This window comes from Oratosquilla oratoria, chromosome 17 (assembly GCF_046742065.1).
Source record: "Oratosquilla oratoria isolate Oo_2021 chromosome 17, ASM4674206v1, whole genome shotgun sequence".
Lineage (NCBI taxonomy): Eukaryota > Metazoa > Arthropoda > Malacostraca > Stomatopoda > Squillidae > Oratosquilla > Oratosquilla oratoria.
The window spans coordinates 9399317-9419847 of record NC_134793.1 but is presented as its reverse complement, the minus strand read 5'-3'; the positions used below and the strand labels follow the sequence as shown (position 1 = coordinate 9419847).

The window sequence follows — 20531 nt, the reverse complement described above, 5'->3', positions numbered from 1 at the left end:
ATTAGCATCATTTATCTATGAGTAGAGATTTTATTATAATGTAAACAATATTATTTATGGCTCCAGTGTTTAGGGGCACCCCAAAACAGTCCCACATTGGTTGTGTGCTACTATGCAATCATTACTGCAGGATAACATACAGTCAACACCCCAGTGCAGGGTGTTTATAGATGAAGGAAATGCAGATGACACTGACAAAGAGTTCCTGAACCCAGTCTAAAAACAGCATACCAGCCCCTCTAGGCTGCACCTACAAATCAAGGTGAAAAAGTTGAAGATGGGCAGGAAGGAAATGACTCTGATGTTCATCTTGCATGAAAGGCTATTATACATACAAGGGAGGTAGCCAAAGTCAAAGGCATAAATCCACTCCCGCCCATTCCATCCCTAACATACTCCACACCAATTCACCATCCCTCCCTCCCTCTTTTCTTGACTCCTCCTGGATGACTGGTCATCCTTGCTTCTTGCCCACTGCCCTGGGTCAGAAGCAATATAGCAAGACACAGCACATCCACAGCAAGGCCGCTTCATTTAATTGGCAACCCCCCTCTGTCTTCTCATGCAGAAAAAGATAAAATGGGGAGAAATCCCTTTGGGCTGCCTCAAAATATCATTCACACATACACCCTCACCCCCATCCCCTACCCACACCCATCCATGCATCACAGCATCATCCATACACAACCATTCTCCATTCACCCCTATCTTCTGTTTTCTACCTTCCTTCCTCAACTCTTTCCCAATGCCCCTTTTACCCCATCCATCCATCTCATCTTTGGTAGGAAGGCTATTATAGTTTTCTAATATTTTTTCCTGTATAAGTAGCATGCCTCATTCATATATGATCCTGTGAATCAGGGTGGGGAGTTACAACCCCCCCACACACACATGCCTTTTTCTGTTTGCACTCAGGTACACTCACTATCCGAGTTACGACCTAGATCGGTTCTGACCGACTGATCGTAAGTCGAAACGGTCGTAACTCGGACCGTATACATTCGAGGTGTATACTCAAGGACATATGATGTAGAGAGTAAATCCAGCTCAAATGTTTCGTTTGTGGCCTCATTGTAGAACATTCTCAGTGTATGCAAAATATCCAATACTCTTTGATTGTCATACTAAATAATAAATTAATAATAACAAATTAATAGGATAGGGTAAAGAAAGAAAATATATTACACAGGATTCTTATTAGAGACAGAAAATACAAATTAACACAAAGATACAAAATATAAAAAATAGAAAATATGCATGTAAAAAAAAAATTAAAATCCACTTTTTGGTTGCACGTCATCTACACTTTCTTCGTGTGTACGGTCGAGGGAAAGATCAGGCAGTAGGTCTGGCGAGGCACCATGGGGGATCCATTGGTATCCACTGGTCGAGGCATAATTAATAAAAAGAGGTTGAAGTAATAAAGGCTTAATAACATTTAAAATAATTCCCTCAAATGTACATGAAAACAAGTACAAGATTCGCTTCTATGCACTGGGCTCAATCATCGCCTCCCATGTGAAAATGTTCGGTCTCTCTTTGTAAGAAAAGAACGATAATCATAGAATAACGTTATTTCATCAAATAAATATTTTATGCATGGAATAGTACAGTGAGATATATTGTTTTATTGAATATAAGATATTATACTTCAGAACTCCAGGAATATCATAGACTTGGGTTAAAGCTATTTGTATCCATGTTCGTACACTACAGCTTTCGACTTTCGACCAATAGAGAACTCGAACCAGAATGAAAAGTACGAATGCAGGACTACTGTAAACCGACTCTCTGTCTTGGCTTTCGGGGGAAGCATGTATCACCGATCTGGCAAAACTGCTCTTTCTGACCATTCCCACCTGCCCTGATTATCGGTGGGAACTGGGAATAGAAATACGGTATAATATAAATTTCAGTAGAATTATGGTATATGGTAGACATCGTATGGTAGATGGTAGACACACACTAAATTATGGTAGAAATACCATAATTATGGCAGACAGCGCAACCTTGGTGAGATGCTGTGCTGCTGTAACTGTCGTACGGGATGCTGGACACCACGTGCAAATGTACAGTAAACCAGTAAACTCATAATATGTGCATGTAGGCATCTGCTGAATGTGGTCGTAAGTATGGGTGGACGTAAGTCGCACAGGTCGTAACTCGGATAGTGAGTGTATTATGATGAAAGATACTACATTTGTAATTTTCTGTAGTATATAAAGTTTATATTTTCAGGTTTCCTTTTTATTCTGTTTATCTTTTAGATCTCTTGTATCCTTGATATTTTCTTTACATCAATTTGTTTATTTTTATTTTTATTGCCAGTGCCAATAGAGCAAGCCTGAAGTAACAGGATGAAGATTGTCTTCTTTGTATAAATTTTATTAAAAAAAAAAGTATATTGTATTTGCTATTTTCCCAAGATTCATACATTTAAATGATTAATTAATTTTACAGACAGAAAATTCCTGAATATTCTGAAATCTAGAATTCATGAAGGTCATAGTGATTGCTGTGGTTGGCGGAAGCATCCAAGCCCTCATACTTATACCTTGCCAGCTATTCTGGACACCAAAGAAGATTTGCACAATCTACGCAACACAGTGCACTCCATTGCTGCACTCAACTCAGCACTACCATACATAAATAATGCAGAATTGATGGTGGAATTAGTAAGTCATTGTGTTGTCTTATGTGGGCTTTGCACAGGGATGTACGAGAGAATTATAATACTGAGAATGATGAAAGAAGCAGGAGTTGAAAGAAGAGCAACTAGTTTTTATAAAGGAAAGGGTTATGTAGATCAGATATTCACTCAAAGACATTACATTTTTATTTATTTTATTTCATTTAATTTATATATATATATATATATATATATATATATATATATATATATATAAAATAGTTGATAGGTTTATGAAGATGTGAAGTACAGGTTGATTAGAGGTAAGCGTAGCAGCAATGAAGCTTTCATGCACTTTGGTGTTGTAACTATTATGGAATAGATCACTAGTCGCACCAATGTACTGTATTTGCCTTGATTATAGAGGTTAGGTTTTTTGTAGATCTTTGTTAACCCCAGAGGGATGTTAGTACAGTATTACTATAAAATCTGATTGGCAACAAGACTTGTATCCAGACACTCTTTCTGTTTTACTAGTAGAATTTTTCTTATACATTTATCATACTATTGTTTAAAGTTATTAGACAATGTTTCTCAATATTTACTTATTTAGCTGTTAGCTGTTCAAGCCTGATGCATTGAAAACATGCTGGTACCACTGTTGGTCAAAAACTTTTCTAATAGAATACAGTATGTGTATATATGTATGTATATATACATTGTGTGTGTATATATATATATATATATATATATATATATATATATATACATACATACATACATACATACATACATATACCAAGGCTTTTTCACAAAAGGAAAGGCATAAAATATATATATATATATATATATATATATATATATATATATATATATATATGCACATTGAATAAATCACTAATTGTAGCTATGTCTTTCAAATAATCAAGTCCATCTTTGGATGGCAGTGTGGTGACCAACAGGACCTGAGGTCAAAGCAGTGCAATTTCTAGATTTGATTAATTGTGCGTGTATATAGTATATATATATTTATGTATAAGTTATAAGTTCATTTAGTTATTTTTTCATTGTTTTTCAGGATATTGGAAATGAGGTAATACTGGAATTTCTTGGCTCATCACAGGTGATGGATGAAACCAAAATAACTGCTGCACTCCTAGCCCTATGTGGATGGAGTAAAGGGCATGGATCAACATTAAGGTATTCAGAACAGCTAAAGTAAAACTGCATGTTTGTTTTCTGTGTTGTGTATATATTTATTTGTATATACATTCATCCCATCCCATGGGATGGTTTGGACATTGTAAAGAATGAGTGAAGACATGCATACATAGATATACCAAAGGCTTTTCCCCCTTACAAGCGAGGTAACCAAAAAACAAAGGCATAAAATCCATTCCCATCCACCCCCCTCCCTCCCTCTTATCTTGGCTCCTCTTGGATGATGGGTCATCCCTGCATCTCACCCACTGCCGTGGATCAGAAGCAGTGTCACAAGACACAACAAGGTCATTTCATTAAATCAGCAACCCCCACCCCCCCTCTCCATCACCTCATGCAGAAATGAAGAAGATGGGGAGAAGTTCCTTCTTCAAGAGTGAAGAAAAATTACTAAAAGATGTTGGGAAGGCAAAGGTGAGGAGAGTGAACTTGAGGGAATGACTCAGGATGAGATGGATGGATGGGGTGAAAGGGGTATTGAGCAAGTAAGGGAGATTGGGTGAGTGGAAAATGACTGTGTATAGATGACACTGTGATGCAAGGAAGGGAGGGGATGGGGGGAGTGGTTATGTATGATATATTGACACAGCCTGAAGTATTTCACCCTGTCTTCTCTTTTCCTGCATGAGGGGGCAGAGAAGGGGGTCACCAGTTAAGTGAAGTGGCCATGCTGTGGATGTGCTATATCTTGCTGCATTGCTTCTGACCCAGGGCAGTTTGTGGAATACAGGGATGACATGTCATCCATAAGGAGCTAAGATAAGAAGGAAGAAAGGGTGGTGGGTGTGAGTGGGTACTTCCCTTTTGACTTGGCTACCTCCCTTGTAAGGAGGAAAAAAACTTAGTATATAGAGACTATGTATGTATATATTTGACTTGTCTGCCTCCCTTGTGAGGGTGAAAAGGTCCTTGGTATATAGATAGTACATACATACATATGCCAAAGTTTTTTTTTTTTTTTTTTTTTTCTCCTCATAAGGGAGGTAGCCAAAAAACAAAGGCATAGAAACCACTCCCACCCATTTCATCCCAATCATACTCCACTTTCCACTACCCTCTTCCCTCCCTCTTATCTTGGCACCTCCTGGGTGACAGGTCATCCCTGCATCTTTTCCATTGCCCTGGGTCAGAAGGAGTGTCACAAGACACAGCACATCCACAGTAAGGCCGCTTCTTTAAATCAGTGACCCCCCCCTCCTCCCCTCTCCATCCCTTTATGCAGAAAAGGTGAAGATGGGGGAGAAATCCCTTCGGGCTGTATCAATATATTTCTCATACATACTCCCTTACCCACCCACTCCCCCTCACGCATCACAGCATCATCCATACACAACCATTCTTCATTCACCTCATTCATCCTCTCCTGTCCTTCCTCAACAGACATTCCCCTCTTCCCAATGTCCCTTTTACCCCATCCATCTCATCCTAGGTCGCCCCCTCATGTTCACTCCTTCCACCTCTGTCTTCCATATCTATTACTAGTCTTTCTTCACTCATTCTTTCCATGTGTCCAAATCATCCCAATACTCTTTCATCAACCCTATCTCCCAACTCCCTTTCCACCTCTGTTCTACTCTTCACATACTCCCTCACCCCACATCCCCCATCCACTCCCTTTCATGCATCACAGCATCATCCATACACAATTAATCTCCATTCACCCCTATCTTCTGTTTTCTCCCACAATAAACATTCCCCTCTTTCCCAATGCCCCTTTTACCCTAACCATCCATCTCATCCTTGATTGCCCCCTCATGTCACTCCTTCTACCTCTGCCTTCCACACCTCTTTTACTAATCTTTCTTCACTAGTTCTTTCCATGTGTCCATCCCATCCCAATACTCTTTCATCAACCCTATTTCCCAGCTCCCTTTCCACCCTGGTTCTTCTCCTCACCTCCTTGTTTCTCTCTCTGTCCAGCCTAGTAACTTGTATCATACTTATCAGGCACCTCATCTCAAAAATGTTCAAACTCCTCTCTTCCTCTCTTATGTTCCATCTTTCTGCCCCATACAGTGATGTCAGCATAATCACTCCTTCATACAATCTCCTTTTAGCATCCATTTCCAAATGTCTATTTCTCATTACACTTTTTAATCCCCTAAAGCATTTATGTGCTTCTCTTAATCTACATTCTACCTCCACCTCCACTCCTCCCTTTCCCACCACATTTGCACCCAAGTATCTAAAACTATCTACTTCCTCTAGTCCCTCTCCCTTAATACTCCCTTCCAGTCTGCTGCCACTCTCCCCTTGTACATCTCATCACCTTACTTTTACCCACATTTGTATCGGTAATGCACACACAAAAAACTTGTCTGTTTTACTAGACATATTTAATGATATGAAGCTACCTATCAATCTATATACCAATGACTTTTCCCCTTACAAGGGAGATAGCCAAATCATAAGGCACATACCCACTCCCACCTATTTCATTCCTACCCATTCCACTTCCATCCACCACACTTTCCTCCCTTTCATCTTAGCTCCTCTTGGATGACTGTATATCTTGTCCACTGCCCTGGGTCAGAAGCTATGTAGCAACACACAGTATCATATATTCCATATCAAAAGAAGAAACTGATATGGATGTACATACATACATATACCAAAGGCTTTTTTCCCCCTTATAAGGGAGGTACTCCGGCTGGGGTATTGGCTGCATGTTATTGTGACAAAGTAGCATGTAGTTGATACTTTAGGGTCTATATGGGGTGCTCCTACGGACCAGAGCCATACATCATTTTGTTTATGATAGAGGAGGACCCTGTTCACAGAGAAATGATGACACTTATTATACTGCGACACCTTCCATTATGCTGTACCCCAACCCCTTGTTACTGTCCTGTACCATTTCTCTGAATATTCATTTCCCTTTTTCACCTACCCTGTTGTGGGGGGATAGAATACTGCCACCAAATATTCCCACTTGAATCGTAAAGAGGAGATAAAAACGGGATGGGGATTAGGACTAGGCATCCTTCTCCCTGTAGCCCCACAGGGGACATTACTAAAAAAGTAAAGGCATAAGAGGGATATGGATGTAATTGGAGAAAAAATTAACCATGTTCAATATACAACCTTTGTTCACAAATGTGTCAAAAGGAGTGAGCTGGTTTCCCTGTGTATCAACTTCAGCCCTGTTATTTTCAGTGGCATGGAATATTTTCAACGTGAGGTTAGTCATAGCCTCCCCCGTTAGATAAGCTGCAGCATGTTTATCTATATACTGAGGGCTCCTCCTCCTCATAAAGAAGGTAGCAAGTCAAGGCACCCACTCCCAACCATTCCACTCCTATTCACCATCCATTGTTTCCCTCTCATATAAGCTCCTCATATATGAAGGGTCATCATGGTCTCCTGCCCATTGCCAGGGTCAGAAGCAATGCAGCAAAACATAGTACATCCACAGCAGTATTCCTTCATTTACATGGCTATGCTCCCTCCTTGTCTCCACAAGTGGTAAATGGAGAAAACGGGGAGAAATTCTTTTGGGCTGTGTCAGAATATCATCCATACACAACCACCTATCCCCAGTCTTCTCCCAGCATGCAACTGTGCAACTACTGCTGCACAATAACTTGCAGCCAATACTCCAGTATGGGGTATTCATAGCTATAATCCCTGTATTTTCAGAGCCATACATGTTAAAACCATGTATGTTTAGGGACATTTGTATATTTTTCTCCAATTCTATTACTTGAACATTTTTGCTGAATTACTATATTCTTCCCTCCTATCGCATATATGGGAAGAATATAATAATTCAGCAAAAATGTTCAAGTAATAGAATTGGAGAAAAATATACAAATGTCCCTTATACATAGTTTTAACATGTATGGCTCTGAAAATACAGGAAATATTTGCTAGGAATACCCCAAACTGGAATGTCTGCAAGTTATTGTGCAGTAGTAACTGTACAGTAGCATGCTGGGAGAGCAGTCAAGAGTTTTTATGAGAATAGTAGACCCTCCCTATGTTAGGATTAGAAATGGAGAGAGTGAGTGGTTTGAGGAAAAGGTGGGATTTCATCAGGGATGTGTTATGTCACCATGGCTGTTCAATTTATATATGGATGGGGTGGTGTGAGAGGTGAATGAAAGGGTAGTGGGTCGGGGATTGGAGATGGTTAAAGAAAATGGAGAAAAGTGGGAGATAAGCCAGTTGTTGTTTGCTGATGACACAGCACTTGTAGCAGGATTGAGGAAGTTAGTGACAGAGTTTGGGAAGGTGGGTGAAAGAAGGAAGTTGAAGATATATGTGGGCAAAAGTAAGGTGATGAGATGTACAAGGGGAGAGAGTGGCAGCAGGCTGGAAGTGAGTATTAGGGGAAAGAGACTGGAGGAAGTGAATAGTTTTAGATACTTGGGTGTGAATGTGGCAGGAAAGGGAGGAGTGGAGGTAGAATGTAGATAGAGATAAGCAAGTAAATGCCTTGGGGGATTAAAAAGTGTAATGAAAGATAGACATTTGGGAATGGATGCTAGGAGGAGATTGTATGAAGGAGTGATTGTGCTGACAGCACTGTACGGGGCAGAAACATGATACATAAGAGGGAAGGAGTTTGAATGTGTTTGAGATGAAGTACCTGAGAAGTATGATAGGGGTTACTAGGCTGGATAGAATGAGAAGTGAGGAGGAGAACGTGGGTGGTAAGGGAGTTGGGAGATAGGTTGATGAAAGAGTATTAGGATGGTTTGGACACATGGAAAGAATGAGTGAAGAAAGATTAGTAAAAGAGGTGTGGAAGGAGTGAACATGAGGGGATGTCCTAGAATGAGATGGATGGATGGGGTAAAAGGGGCATTGGGAAAGAGGGGAATGTCTGTTGAGGAAGGACGGGAGAGGACAGAAGATAGGAGTGAATGGAGAAGGGTTGTGTATGGATGATGCTGTGATGCATTTGGGGGGAGTGGGTGAGGGAGTATGTACGAGAAATAAATTGACGCAGCCTGAAGGGATTTCTCCCCGTCTTCTCCTTTTCTGCATGAGGGGACGGAGAGGGGGGTTGCCAAATTAATGAAGCAGCCTTGCTGTGGACGTGCTGTGTCTTGCGACACTGCTTCTGACCTAGGGCAGTGGACAAGATGCATGGATGACCCATCATCCAGGAGGTGCCAAGATAAGAGAGAGGGTAGAGGGGAGTGGAGTATGTAGGGAATGGAATGGGTGGGAGTGGTTTCTATGCCTTTGTCTTTTGGCTACCTCCCATGTAAGGGGGAAAAAGCCTTTGGTATATGTATGTGATGTATGTACTATATTCTATTCTGTATGCCAAGGGCATTTTGCCCTTACCATGGAGGTAGGCAAGTCAAAAGGTACATACCTACTTACACCTATTCTACCCCTATCCACCACCTTTCCTCTGTTTCATCTTAGCTCCTTGTGGATCATCCCTTTATTCTGTCCTCTATTGTGGGTCAGAAACAATGTAGCAAGAATTGGTAAGTGAATCCAGCTTTAACAAAATATGAATGAAATATTTTATTTATTCATTTATTTGTTTACTTTTTTCTTGCAGGTGTAATATATGCCAAAGATCTCTTGGTCTTTGGGCTTTTGTAACAAGAGCAGGGCATGCAAGGAATCTTCAACAACAAGAGAAACAAGACAGTTTGCCTTGCTCTGGGAAACGCAAATTGCAAGAGGATCATTTAAGCAGCCCAGAGCCAGAGAAGACCAATGTTATTGGGGATGATTCTCAAGTTTGCAAAAGATTATGTAGAGACGACACAGATGACAGAATATATTCTTTTTCTTCAGAGTCAAGTGGTAAAGAAAGCGATGAGGAGATGGATATTGATGATGTTGAAGACTTTGAATATAGAACAGAAGAAAACACTTTAAACACTACTTCAGGAAAAAATGAGGGTACTCTTGTGGAATGCGATGAAAAAGAAAATACCATTCAAGAAGCAAAAAATGATAAGAGTGATAGTATAAGAACAAATGAGTTGTATAAAAAAGGCCATTCAGAAGAGTCCAAGAAAGATGAAAACTGTGTATCATCAGACACACAGTCTAAGAAGAATGAACAAGAAACCATTCCCACTTCATGCATGAGCAGTAGGATTAAGACAGATGTGGATGAAAGTATTAGTGAATTAGATGGGGTCAAATCGCATGAAGTTCAAATTGGTGAAGATGTGACTGAGACTCCACAAATAACAAACACTGAGGAGGCAAATAAGATGAGACATAATATGCCCACATGTAAATCAAGCAAAGATCAGGAAAAAAATCAGGAGATAGATGAAAAGGTATCTATGGAAAAGAAAAATCAAGAGGAGAGGATGTTAACCAAAACAGAAGAAAAACTAAATGATTCAAACATTCATGAAAAAGATGTGGATAAACGAAAGGTAGACAAAAGTGAAGACAAGACTGATAAAAGTATTTCAGCAGGTAAAGAATGTAAAGATGAATTGAATAAGGAATCTAAGACAAATGAAGGTACTGAAGTGGAACAAAATGTTACCAGTGATAAAAGTGGAGGGGTTAAGGCTAAGACAGAGCTCAGGAGTGACCGAAATGTATCCATGTCAGTATTGGACAAACATGAAGGAAAGGAGACCAAGACAGAATCTAAACAAAGTGTTGAGTGCCAGGCCAAGACTTTGTATGAAAAATGTGGTGAGAAAAGTAGTGGGACTGAATCTGAGGTTTGTGAAGGGAACAAGGCTGTGTTTCATAAGAATAAGCAAGACATACCTAAGCCAGGTTTGGCCAAGGATGAAAATGTAGTAGCCAAGGCTGAGCTGGAAAGATCCAGTGACAAGAGTGATAAAATGGAAGTAGATAAAACTATTGATATGAAAGAGGAAACAGAGGTAGACAGAAGCAAGTGTTCTCAAATAAAAAAACTTGAGAATCAAGTTTTTGGAGGTTTTAAAGGTGGTGAGACTGGTAAATTAATTATGACAGGAATAATGGAAGGTACAAATCAACCTGAATCAGGTGAAGACAGTAGGACTAAGGCTTTCTCTGATGGAAAGGGAGCTGAAAGATCAAGTAGTATGCAAAAGGATTCACCCAGAACTCAACCCATGGTGGAGGAACTGAAGACCCCAGGAACTAAGTCAGGCAAGAATGGAGACAATATTCCCCACCTAGAGTCAGATAACAAAAAATCTAGTGCAAAAAATTCACAAAGTCCAGTATTACTGATAGGATCCTCACCATCAACAGACGTGCAGCAGGTGAGTACTGGATATTCATTTACTGTAGGAAGTGTGTATTCTAATTCCTCTTGTATCCAGATTGGGCCACATATGCTTCACATCCTCTTCATGATATTTTGTGTTATCAACAAATAGGTTTGCAATACCCCCATACTAAAGTATTGACTGCATGTTATGATGCAGTATAAATGGCATCGTAGCATCCAGCCAATGCTTTAGGGACTGTTTTTAGGCACCCATATGGACTAGAGCCACACATCATTAAAGTAGAATTTCCATCCCATTTAACAACCTGAATATTGTAATCATGTAACCTCTTTCTCTTTGTTCTTTCAAATTTGGCAGAGCCAGTGTTTTTAGTCTCTCCTTGTATGTTTTATCTGTCAGGCTGGGTAAGTTTGGTTGCTGCCCTTTATCTTGATCTTGCTTATATCCTTAGTTCTGTGTGAGGACCGTATGATTGATGCATATTCTAGTCTTGGAGAGTGGAGGGTTTCAATGAATTTTTTCATAATCTTTTCATCTATATAGTGAAAATTGACTTAATTTTCTGTAAATCTGGTATGTCTGGCAGGGAACAGGTGATTTTTTTTATGAACACTACTAAATTTTTCTCATCCTTGGTTGCCCCCTCATGTTCACTCCCTCCACCTTTGCCTTCCACACCTCTTTTACTAGTCTTTCTTCACTCATTCTTTCCATGTGTCCAAACCATCCCAATATTCTTTCATCAACCCTTTCTCCCAACTCCCTTTCCACCCCCACTCTCTTCCTCGTTTCTTGCTCTCTCCAGCCTAGTAACCTCTACCATACTTCTCAGGCATTTCATCTCTTCATGTTCCATGTTTCTGCCCCACACAGTGCTGTCATCACAATCACTGCTTCGTACAATTTCCTCTTAGCATCCATCCCCAAATGTATCTTTTTTCCAGGTGAAGTGCGTGTACTTGCAACCTCTGAAGGAGCATCGGTACTGGTGTTCTTGGGTCACTGTCTGTTCACCTGAAGAGTTGTCAGATGAGACTGAAGAGCAGAAGAGCAAAGAAGGCATAGTTGGCTACAGCTTTGTAATTCAACAACTTAAAGAGGCTGTGCTGACAAAAGATGTACAGTGGGGTTCTAGTGTGAAATATGTGAGTACATTATATATAATGAAATAAGTATGTTTTTGTGGGACCAGTGACAGGTATCTGGTAGTAGTTGTCCTGGAAGATGGACAGCAGAAACTTGTATTCCTGCTGCCCATGTTCAACACATTAACTCCATCAGGAGGTTCAGTTAAAAAAACCTGATGCTTTGTCCCCAGGCTAGGCCCAAAACCCTTCTCTACTTTTTATATCCTCCTTTTCACATAAGGAGTGCAAACAATAGGGAGCTTTCCCCCACCACATTCTACTTTCAGCCAGTGACAATCAGTCAGTCAGTTGGTTGCCCTTAGTGTCACTTGCAGAAGACCCACAGCCTCTAGGAAACTGGCAATAGCCTCTGGTCGGGACCATAAATCACATAAATCTACTGTTAGTGTAGGGCATAGTAGTGTGAGGAATTCTGTGTGTGGGTTGGATCTGAGGCAGTTTGAATCTGGCCAGGCCTATTCTCTATTGGTATTGTCTTAATGATAGATGGTGTCCAGAGTGCAGGTGTGTTAGTGTGATTCTTGTCTGTTGTGGGAGCCTTTTCTCTGTGGGACTTGTATGTCAGTCCAAAGTTGCTTTGCATAGAGGGTCTGTGAGAGAGCTTGGGGACCAATGCCAACTATTGTAGGGCTGTGGATTTCCAGTTACTGAAACTCAATGCAAGTTATTATGACAGGTATTATACTATCCATTCATAGTAGTAATTGTAATCATAATTCTGTATCTATATACCAAGGGCTTTTTCCCCCATTACAGGGAAAGTAACCAAGTCAAAAGGCATGTATCCACTCCCATCCACCACCCTTTCCTCCCCTTATCCTTGTATCTCACCCACTGCCCTGGGTCAGCAGTGCAGTAAGACACAGTGCATCCAGAGCAAGGCTGCTTCACTTAATTGGCATCCCATTCCTCTCCATCCCCTCATGCAGAAAAAGAGAAGATGGGGAGAAAACCCTTCAGGCTGCATCAAATTATTATTCTGACATAACCACTCCGTACTCCCCCACCCCCTACCCCCTCCTTCCTTGTATCACAGTATTATAAATACACAGCCATTCTCCAGCCACCCCTATCCCCTGCCTTCTACTTTCCCTGCTCAACAGACATTCCCCTTATGCACAATGCCCCTTTCATCCCCATCTGTCCATTTTATCCTCAATCGTCCCCTAAAGTTCACTCTATCCACCTCTGCCTTCCACATTTCTTTTACTAATCTTTCTTCACTCATTCTTTCCATATGTCTAAACCATCCCAATACTCTTTCATCAGCCCTTTCAGCTATCTCTGTATCTCTCTTTTTTTTTTTTTCTTTCTTTCTTTCCTTCCTCCATGTCTGTTCTCACCTCGTTTCTTTATCCAATCTTGTAACCCCTACCATACTTCATAGACATTTCATCTCAAACACATTTAAACTTTTTGTCTCTTGCCTCTCTTAAATTCCAAGTCTGCTTTGTACATTACAATCATCCCTTCATATAATCTCTCTGCATGTTCCTAGATGCCCATTTCTCATGACACTTTTTAATTTACCAAGGCATTTAATTGCTTCTCTCAGTTTACAATTTACCTCCACTCTTCTCTTTCCTGCCACATGCAACTCCAAGCAACCAAAACTATCCACTTCTTCCAGCCTCTCTCCTTTAAGACTTACCTCCAACTCTGCCAACCACTCCCCTTGTACATCTTATCACCTACTTTTACCCACATTTACCTTGAAATTTCTCTTAAGGCATACCCTTCCAAACTCCATCACTAATGGCCTTAATCCCCTCTCTGACCCTGCCACAAACAGTGTTGTCAGCAAACAACTGGTTCATCTCCCACTTCTCTCCATTTTCTTTAACCATCCCTTGCACCATTCCATTCACATACACATTGAACAGCCATGGTGACATGACACAACCTTGACACAGTCCCACCTCTTACCTTAAACCTCTCACTCTCTCCATTTCCAATTCTAACACAGGCTCTACTATTCTCATAAGAATTCTTGACTGCCCATAACGGCTTTTCCCCAGTCCCATATATTTGCAATACCTCCCACAATGTCTTCCTGTCCATTTCTAATTCTAACAGAGGCTCTACTATTCTCATAAAAAGTCTTGACTGCCCATAACATGTTTTCTCCAGTCCCATATATTTGCAATACCTCCCACAGTGCCTTTCTGTCCACCCTGTCTTAAGCCTTTTTCAAATCCATAAAGGCCCAAAAAATATCCTTATCTTTTGTTAAAGTTTTCTCACATACCTGCCTTACTACAAAAATCTGATCCATGCAACCCCTTTCCTAAATCCACACTGTTTCTCACCAATTGCTCCCACTAATGTTTTTTCTCCATTTTCCTCTCCCATCAGACATTTTCTTAGTGCCTCCCACTACTACCACAAATTCCTCCTGCACACATCCCAATACTATTTCAACTGTCTCCCAACTCCCTTTCCACCCTTGCTTTTGACCTCGCCTCATTTTTCATTATCCAACCTAGCCCCTACCATACTTCTAAGGTATTTCATCTCACTCAATCAAAATCCTCCTCTCTTATGTTCCAGGTTTCTTGTATTTACTGTAAGTAATCGAAGTGATGTTGGCTAGAAGATAGGGCGTAGAGCACATTATTGTAAAGATATTGAGATAGTCTTTACTGTGTTACCACAATCACATCCTATAATCTGAACAGAATTGGTATTAGCCAAAATAAAATTTGTAAAGGAGTTAATATTCCATGCTTCAGATTTATTTTTTCATGTGAGAAAATGGAGATACATTTTCTAATTGTGACTTTTTACCTTTTTCAGGCTAACAATCTACAAGGACTTCGATCTATCAGAGCTCTGTTGTATGGATGGGAAAGCAACACCCATAATGAAAATGTGACTGAAGGTGTCTAGAGCGGGTAGCTGTAATAATATTTTAAATTCTCAGTTTTTAGCATCCATACGCATCATGTGATATTTTGTGAAAATATCCTGTATTGCAACTTGAAAATCTCATTCGTACAATCTATATGTAGACAAGAATCAGATGTGGTTAATAAAAGAATGACCTTTGATAAATTTTTATTTTGTTTGCACTACTGGGGTTGCTTTTATATACAAAAGGTTATGATGATTTGTCCAGACCAAGCACAATGTTCAAGAGAAAAATGATGTGGCGAGTGGGGTGGTTTTTTTTCTGGAACCAACGATGTTTGTGGCATACATACATTATGGAGACAATGTAGACTCACAATAACTTTAAGGCTGACATTACTTATTAACACTAAATCCACCATCGTAATGAAGTTACCATAATGAGCAATATTGTCAGCCTCAAATGTCTTATTGTTTTTTTCCAAAGAATGTAAGAGTGCCATTTGACTTAGATTTTTTTTTTTCCTTTTGCAACTTAGTCAACCCTAGCCATAACTGGCTGTAAAGGGATCAGTGATGCTAAAATGAATAACTTCCGTTTTCACTTTATTACTCTGGAAAAGGATAAAAGCTGAACATACCCAGAGGGTGACTTTGAGGTTGAATGTATCCCTTGTACAATGTGTTTACAACCCAGCACAAAACACTGGCACTGGCTGACAAGAGCACCGCTAACTTTCCTGCCCTGGACACTGAACACACCACGTGGTACACTCCACACAAGAACAAAGTTTGCTGGACCACCAACTTGGCATTTTGAGCACAAGCTGCAATGTGTTACATGGCAGTACAGCAACATGACAGCACAGCAGTTCATGGCTAAACGTAAACAAATCCTTGGAACATTTACCTGCCATGCAAAATTTAAGGTTCAGGAAGCAGCTCAGCAGCTTGCTCAGCTATTTCAAAGTAGTCTGAACCGAACAAATTAACAATGACACCAATAATAAATAAACCTGAGCTTTCTGCTTGGTCCACCTGTTCTGTAGTGAATGCACACATTTACATACTGCATACAACCACGTGCAAATACAAACTATGTATGTATTCCTAGTGGTGCTCTTGTGGTCAAAATTATAAAAAAAAAAAAAAAAAAATTATTGTTATAGAAGTAGTAGCATTAATATTATGAACTACTCTTTACAAGACTGAGCCTCTTCCACCACCACCCCACCCACCAACACCCACATAGTAATAGAAGGAAGTCAAAGTTCAGCTGGACCGTCAACTCTTGGCCAGGGAAGGCAGAACAATTGCAATCTGCTAATTAATCACCTGATCAAGTCAACATATTTAACTCGTCAATCCAAAATCCTCGAGAGTTGTTCCATGACCACTACCTCATTCTAAGTGGTTAGTGGCATTCAGGAGATTTGGAAATACATTTTCTGTATTAAGTTATGATCACAACAGAAAGAAGTCAACACATGGTGTCCCCCTAAATGCACAATTGCTCAAAAACAGATTGACCTAGGCTTAACAGTAACAAAAACAAGACAAAGAAGCAAGTCAAGATGGACATAGTTGGCAATCTCACTAGGTAAGGGGTGGCATAGTTTGGGAGAAAATGCAAGGTCCCTCCAAACACCACTACACACACAGCTTGGAATGTTCCTGATGCCACGGAAGTTCCCCCGGCAAGAGCCTTTACTGATGCATGAGGCTACAACACTGTACATACATCCTACTATTTCAGAAAAAGTCATACAGTTGACACAGGGTAGGGTCTAAAATTGGAGAAAGCCTGTAACAACCTAGTTTGGTACATCCTAGGGGAAGCTCCCATCAGTACTTGAGTAGATACTATTCCACAAAGTACCTCAGTCCTGCCCCTAAGTCTGCCAAAGTGCTCCTTCCATCCACACTTTAAAAAGTAAAGGATTTAACACATGAAAGACACGAGATTAAAATTAACAAGAAAAGTCCATCTTCCCTACACTATTCACTACAGCTTTATGTCACGGTGAAAGTGATGGTAGCAACAACTCAAAACATCCCTATTTTTCACACAAGCTTAGTCAATAGACTACTATACTTCGAAAAATAATTTTCCCTTGGGTTTCTGTGCAACTACAATTTGTTCATGGACAGTCATCCTCAAAGAAAATTAAGGGAAGTTCACATGACTGTTTTCCTTCTCTGATCCACATTTCATAGTTAAATTATGTTGAAATTATTTTCACTTTTACCATTTTCAGGAAACTCTAAAGTGAAATAATACCAATTTTGTGTCCCATTTAAGGCTATCATAGAACTTTAAATATGAAGTACATGCACAACCTTTCATTTATAATTCAATACTTAGAAAATACTAAACTTAATATGCATATTAGGATGCACAACTTAAGTATCCAGCCACTTATCTTTCTCATGAGGAAAAAAAAAATTAAGTGGGATATTACAGCACTAAAAAAGATACAATTCATTCCTTTATCAGCTGCTGTAATTGTAATACATTTCAACTGCTGCAGCACTTTTCAACTACAATGAAGTAGTTCACAGATCAACGGAAAATCCCTTTTATTTCTTCCTATTCTTCACAATTTCCTGGGTAACAGTAGCAGGTGAAAAACCAGAAAAGGCTAAATGTCTGTGTGAGCTTGCAAAAGAAAAAAAGAAAAGAAAACACACATGCACACACACACATATATATACACATACACAAACACACACACACACGTATATATATATATATATACATGTATATGTAAATATATTCTTATATATATATATACATATATATATATATATATTTATACATGCATATGTATACACACATTTTTTATATATACATGTATATATGTATTTATATATGTATATATATATATGCATCATACATATATTAGCAGTTGCTGCCACCACTGTCAGTCTGGCAAGGCTGGTTCATCTCAATATGCCTTTAGACACACAAACAAAAGTGAATAGAAACCACTATATGGTAATGACGAAAGTACCTAAAATATTTTCATAAAAACAGAACGACTGAAGGCTGACAACAGTGACAGGCTCTCTCATTTAAGGTAATGAGAGTAACAGGTGTTTATGATCCTGGGAAGGGGCGGTTCCATTACAGATAGGTGTAGGGAACCTAATATCGTCCAAGAAAAAAATAAGCTGAGGTTTGGACGGAGTAGACCAAGGCCGGCAAGAGGAGGAGCTCCATCATGAAATTCTTTATAAAAATAGAGTGCATATAACATTCTATTATACTAATTTTCATTTTGCTGCAGATGAATTCAAATGAGCGCCATCACGCTGAATGCCAAGTCCCTCCCATTATTTCTAAAAGTAAAGGGAATGTGAAGCCCGGCCTCTTACCAGCCCCTGCTCTCCCCTCCCCCACCTAAGAGTGCCATTCTAGTCTCTTAGGTAGCGTACACAGTGAAGTAGTAAGCTGTGTTTGTTGGGACGTCATTATTCAGAGTCTTGCGGCAAAATGGTATATAGAGTCCATATTATATCCATAAGTTGAGCTGCCTTGTACCTTTAGTTTTAGGATACAGGGTGACACAACAACATTCATGCATCACCACACCACTGTACATTTGTCCAGGTTTTCTTCTGCCTCAGATGATCATGGAAGAACAGGTATAAAAAAAAATATATATCCCTTTATCACACTGAATAATAATTTAGAATACTATTACTGAAAAAAGTTACAATCAACATGATGTGCCACATAAATGATAAGACCTTCACACAATCCATTCTTCTTGCCACATGAAGACAAAGCATCAGAGTCCATCGACATTTTCCTGAGCTAAATAAACCATTGATATGCCACACTTTCTTGATGCCAACAGCAGTGCCCCACCTACCACCAACAGCTGCACAGCTCTTCAAAAAACACAGAGTACTATTGGCTTGGTGGCACAGTGGGGTGGATGGCTACGTTTCTGCGGCTCTAATGCTATTAAATGTACTTTGAATAAGCAAGCCAGACCAATGCTGTGCTCATATCACTGCCCTCTTTTATTTCATTGCATATTTGCAATGAAGTTTTTCATAGACTATCAGTAACACGAAAAATACTCGAGTCTTCATGGATGTAAACTGGATTAAAAAGCAAAAATGTATCTAAATCTTACCTAATCTTGCATAAGCTTTTCACTCTGGAGCAGCAACATCTGTCACACGTACCTTTGCACTCGGTCACACAATGGACACAAAAGATGGCATGGACTACAATTAGGGACATCTCCTCTTGACACCTGGAGACCTGATGAGGAGCTACTTCCTCATGAGTCTACTTCTACTGGTTCCTGGCTTTTTAATCTACCATTCGGACCTGCTGGCTGGCTGGCTGGCATCTGCATCCCCCGTCACTTTCCACTCCCTATCAGAGGGTTCTCAAGTCCTGTAGAGTCCCCATGAAAGACTTGTGTGGGCGCTTTTACCCTCACCAAAGTCAGGACAGAGAAATCCTTTTGCTACGGATATAGAGTATATATTTTCTGTAGCCACCCATGTACACCACACTACTTAGAGAATTGCTTAAGGATGAAGGTGTGTGTGAATTTCCCTAAAAGAGAATCACACGAGGAGCCGGTATGCGCATGGAAGGATCCACTGTCCACTTGCTGCTTGAAATACTGGCTTGACCATTATTAATATAATTATTATTAATATTATTATTATTATTAATTATTATTATTACATTTGCTACATGGCCAGGTGGGTGAGGTGGGCGGGTGTACAGCCGGAGGGGGCGGGAGGGAGGCAGTGAGGGGTAGGGTAGGTCAGGAGTAATTGTAGTTTCTTTTGCTGCTGAGTCTAGCGCCCAGGATGACCCTATCTGTGATTGGGGCGGTGTTTATCCAACTCTGGTTCACCGTCTGCTGTTGAATTTGGAGTTGGGGGTGAAGCAATGGAGGAGGAGCGAGGGGCTGGGGGAAGGGATGCAGGCCCCCCAGGACTGTTGTGCACCATCTCATAGTCCATGACCTCCTTGTAGATAAGTTCTTTCCACTGATCCACTGTATGCTCCCGGTCATCTACACTGTGGTCATAAGGGCCTGGTGCAGGCTGTCCAGAAATGAAATAAACATGATATCAGTAATATTCACATCCACAGGAACTTGTATGCACAAATTTTTAATTAAATATATATGTGAATATGGAGGAGTAAGGAATTAGGTGCTCATTAAGAAGAATAAAAAATTAAAGTCAAATTATGAACTGGTATAGGTTTAGCTGTACTTGAAACAATTGAGGAGTTGAAACTGGTATGTTTATCAATGCATGTCCTTGCTTCAAAAAATCTTCTGCAAAGAGGCACCATCCTAGCCTCCTCTGAGAGGGAGAGTTTGTGATGTTGAACCAAATCAATTGCATTAATTTGAAGATTATGTGTATGTAACTAAAAGACACTCATTAAAGTGTTATTCACTTAAATTATTGAAAACATTAAGAACCTATACATGAAATGCTTGCTTACTTAATTCCCTTTAT

At 39.9% G+C, this 20531-nt stretch overlaps 1 protein-coding gene across 1 annotated transcript in view; it reads left to right on the top strand.

Moving 5' to 3' along the window:
- The window catches only part of LOC143034386 (uncharacterized), a 34435-nt gene extending 15215 nt beyond the window's left edge, over positions 1-19220 (top strand). The window contains exons 3-7 of the mRNA XM_076200355.1: positions 2461-2675; positions 3708-3829; positions 9375-11052; positions 11967-12167; positions 14967-19220. Of these exons, the coding sequence (XP_076056470.1) occupies positions 2461-2675; positions 3708-3829; positions 9375-11052; positions 11967-12167; positions 14967-15059 (2309 nt within the window). The 3' untranslated portion in view covers positions 15060-19220. The remainder of the gene's footprint in view (positions 1-2460; positions 2676-3707; positions 3830-9374; positions 11053-11966; positions 12168-14966) is intronic.
- Positions 19221-20531: the final 1311 nt, after the last annotated feature.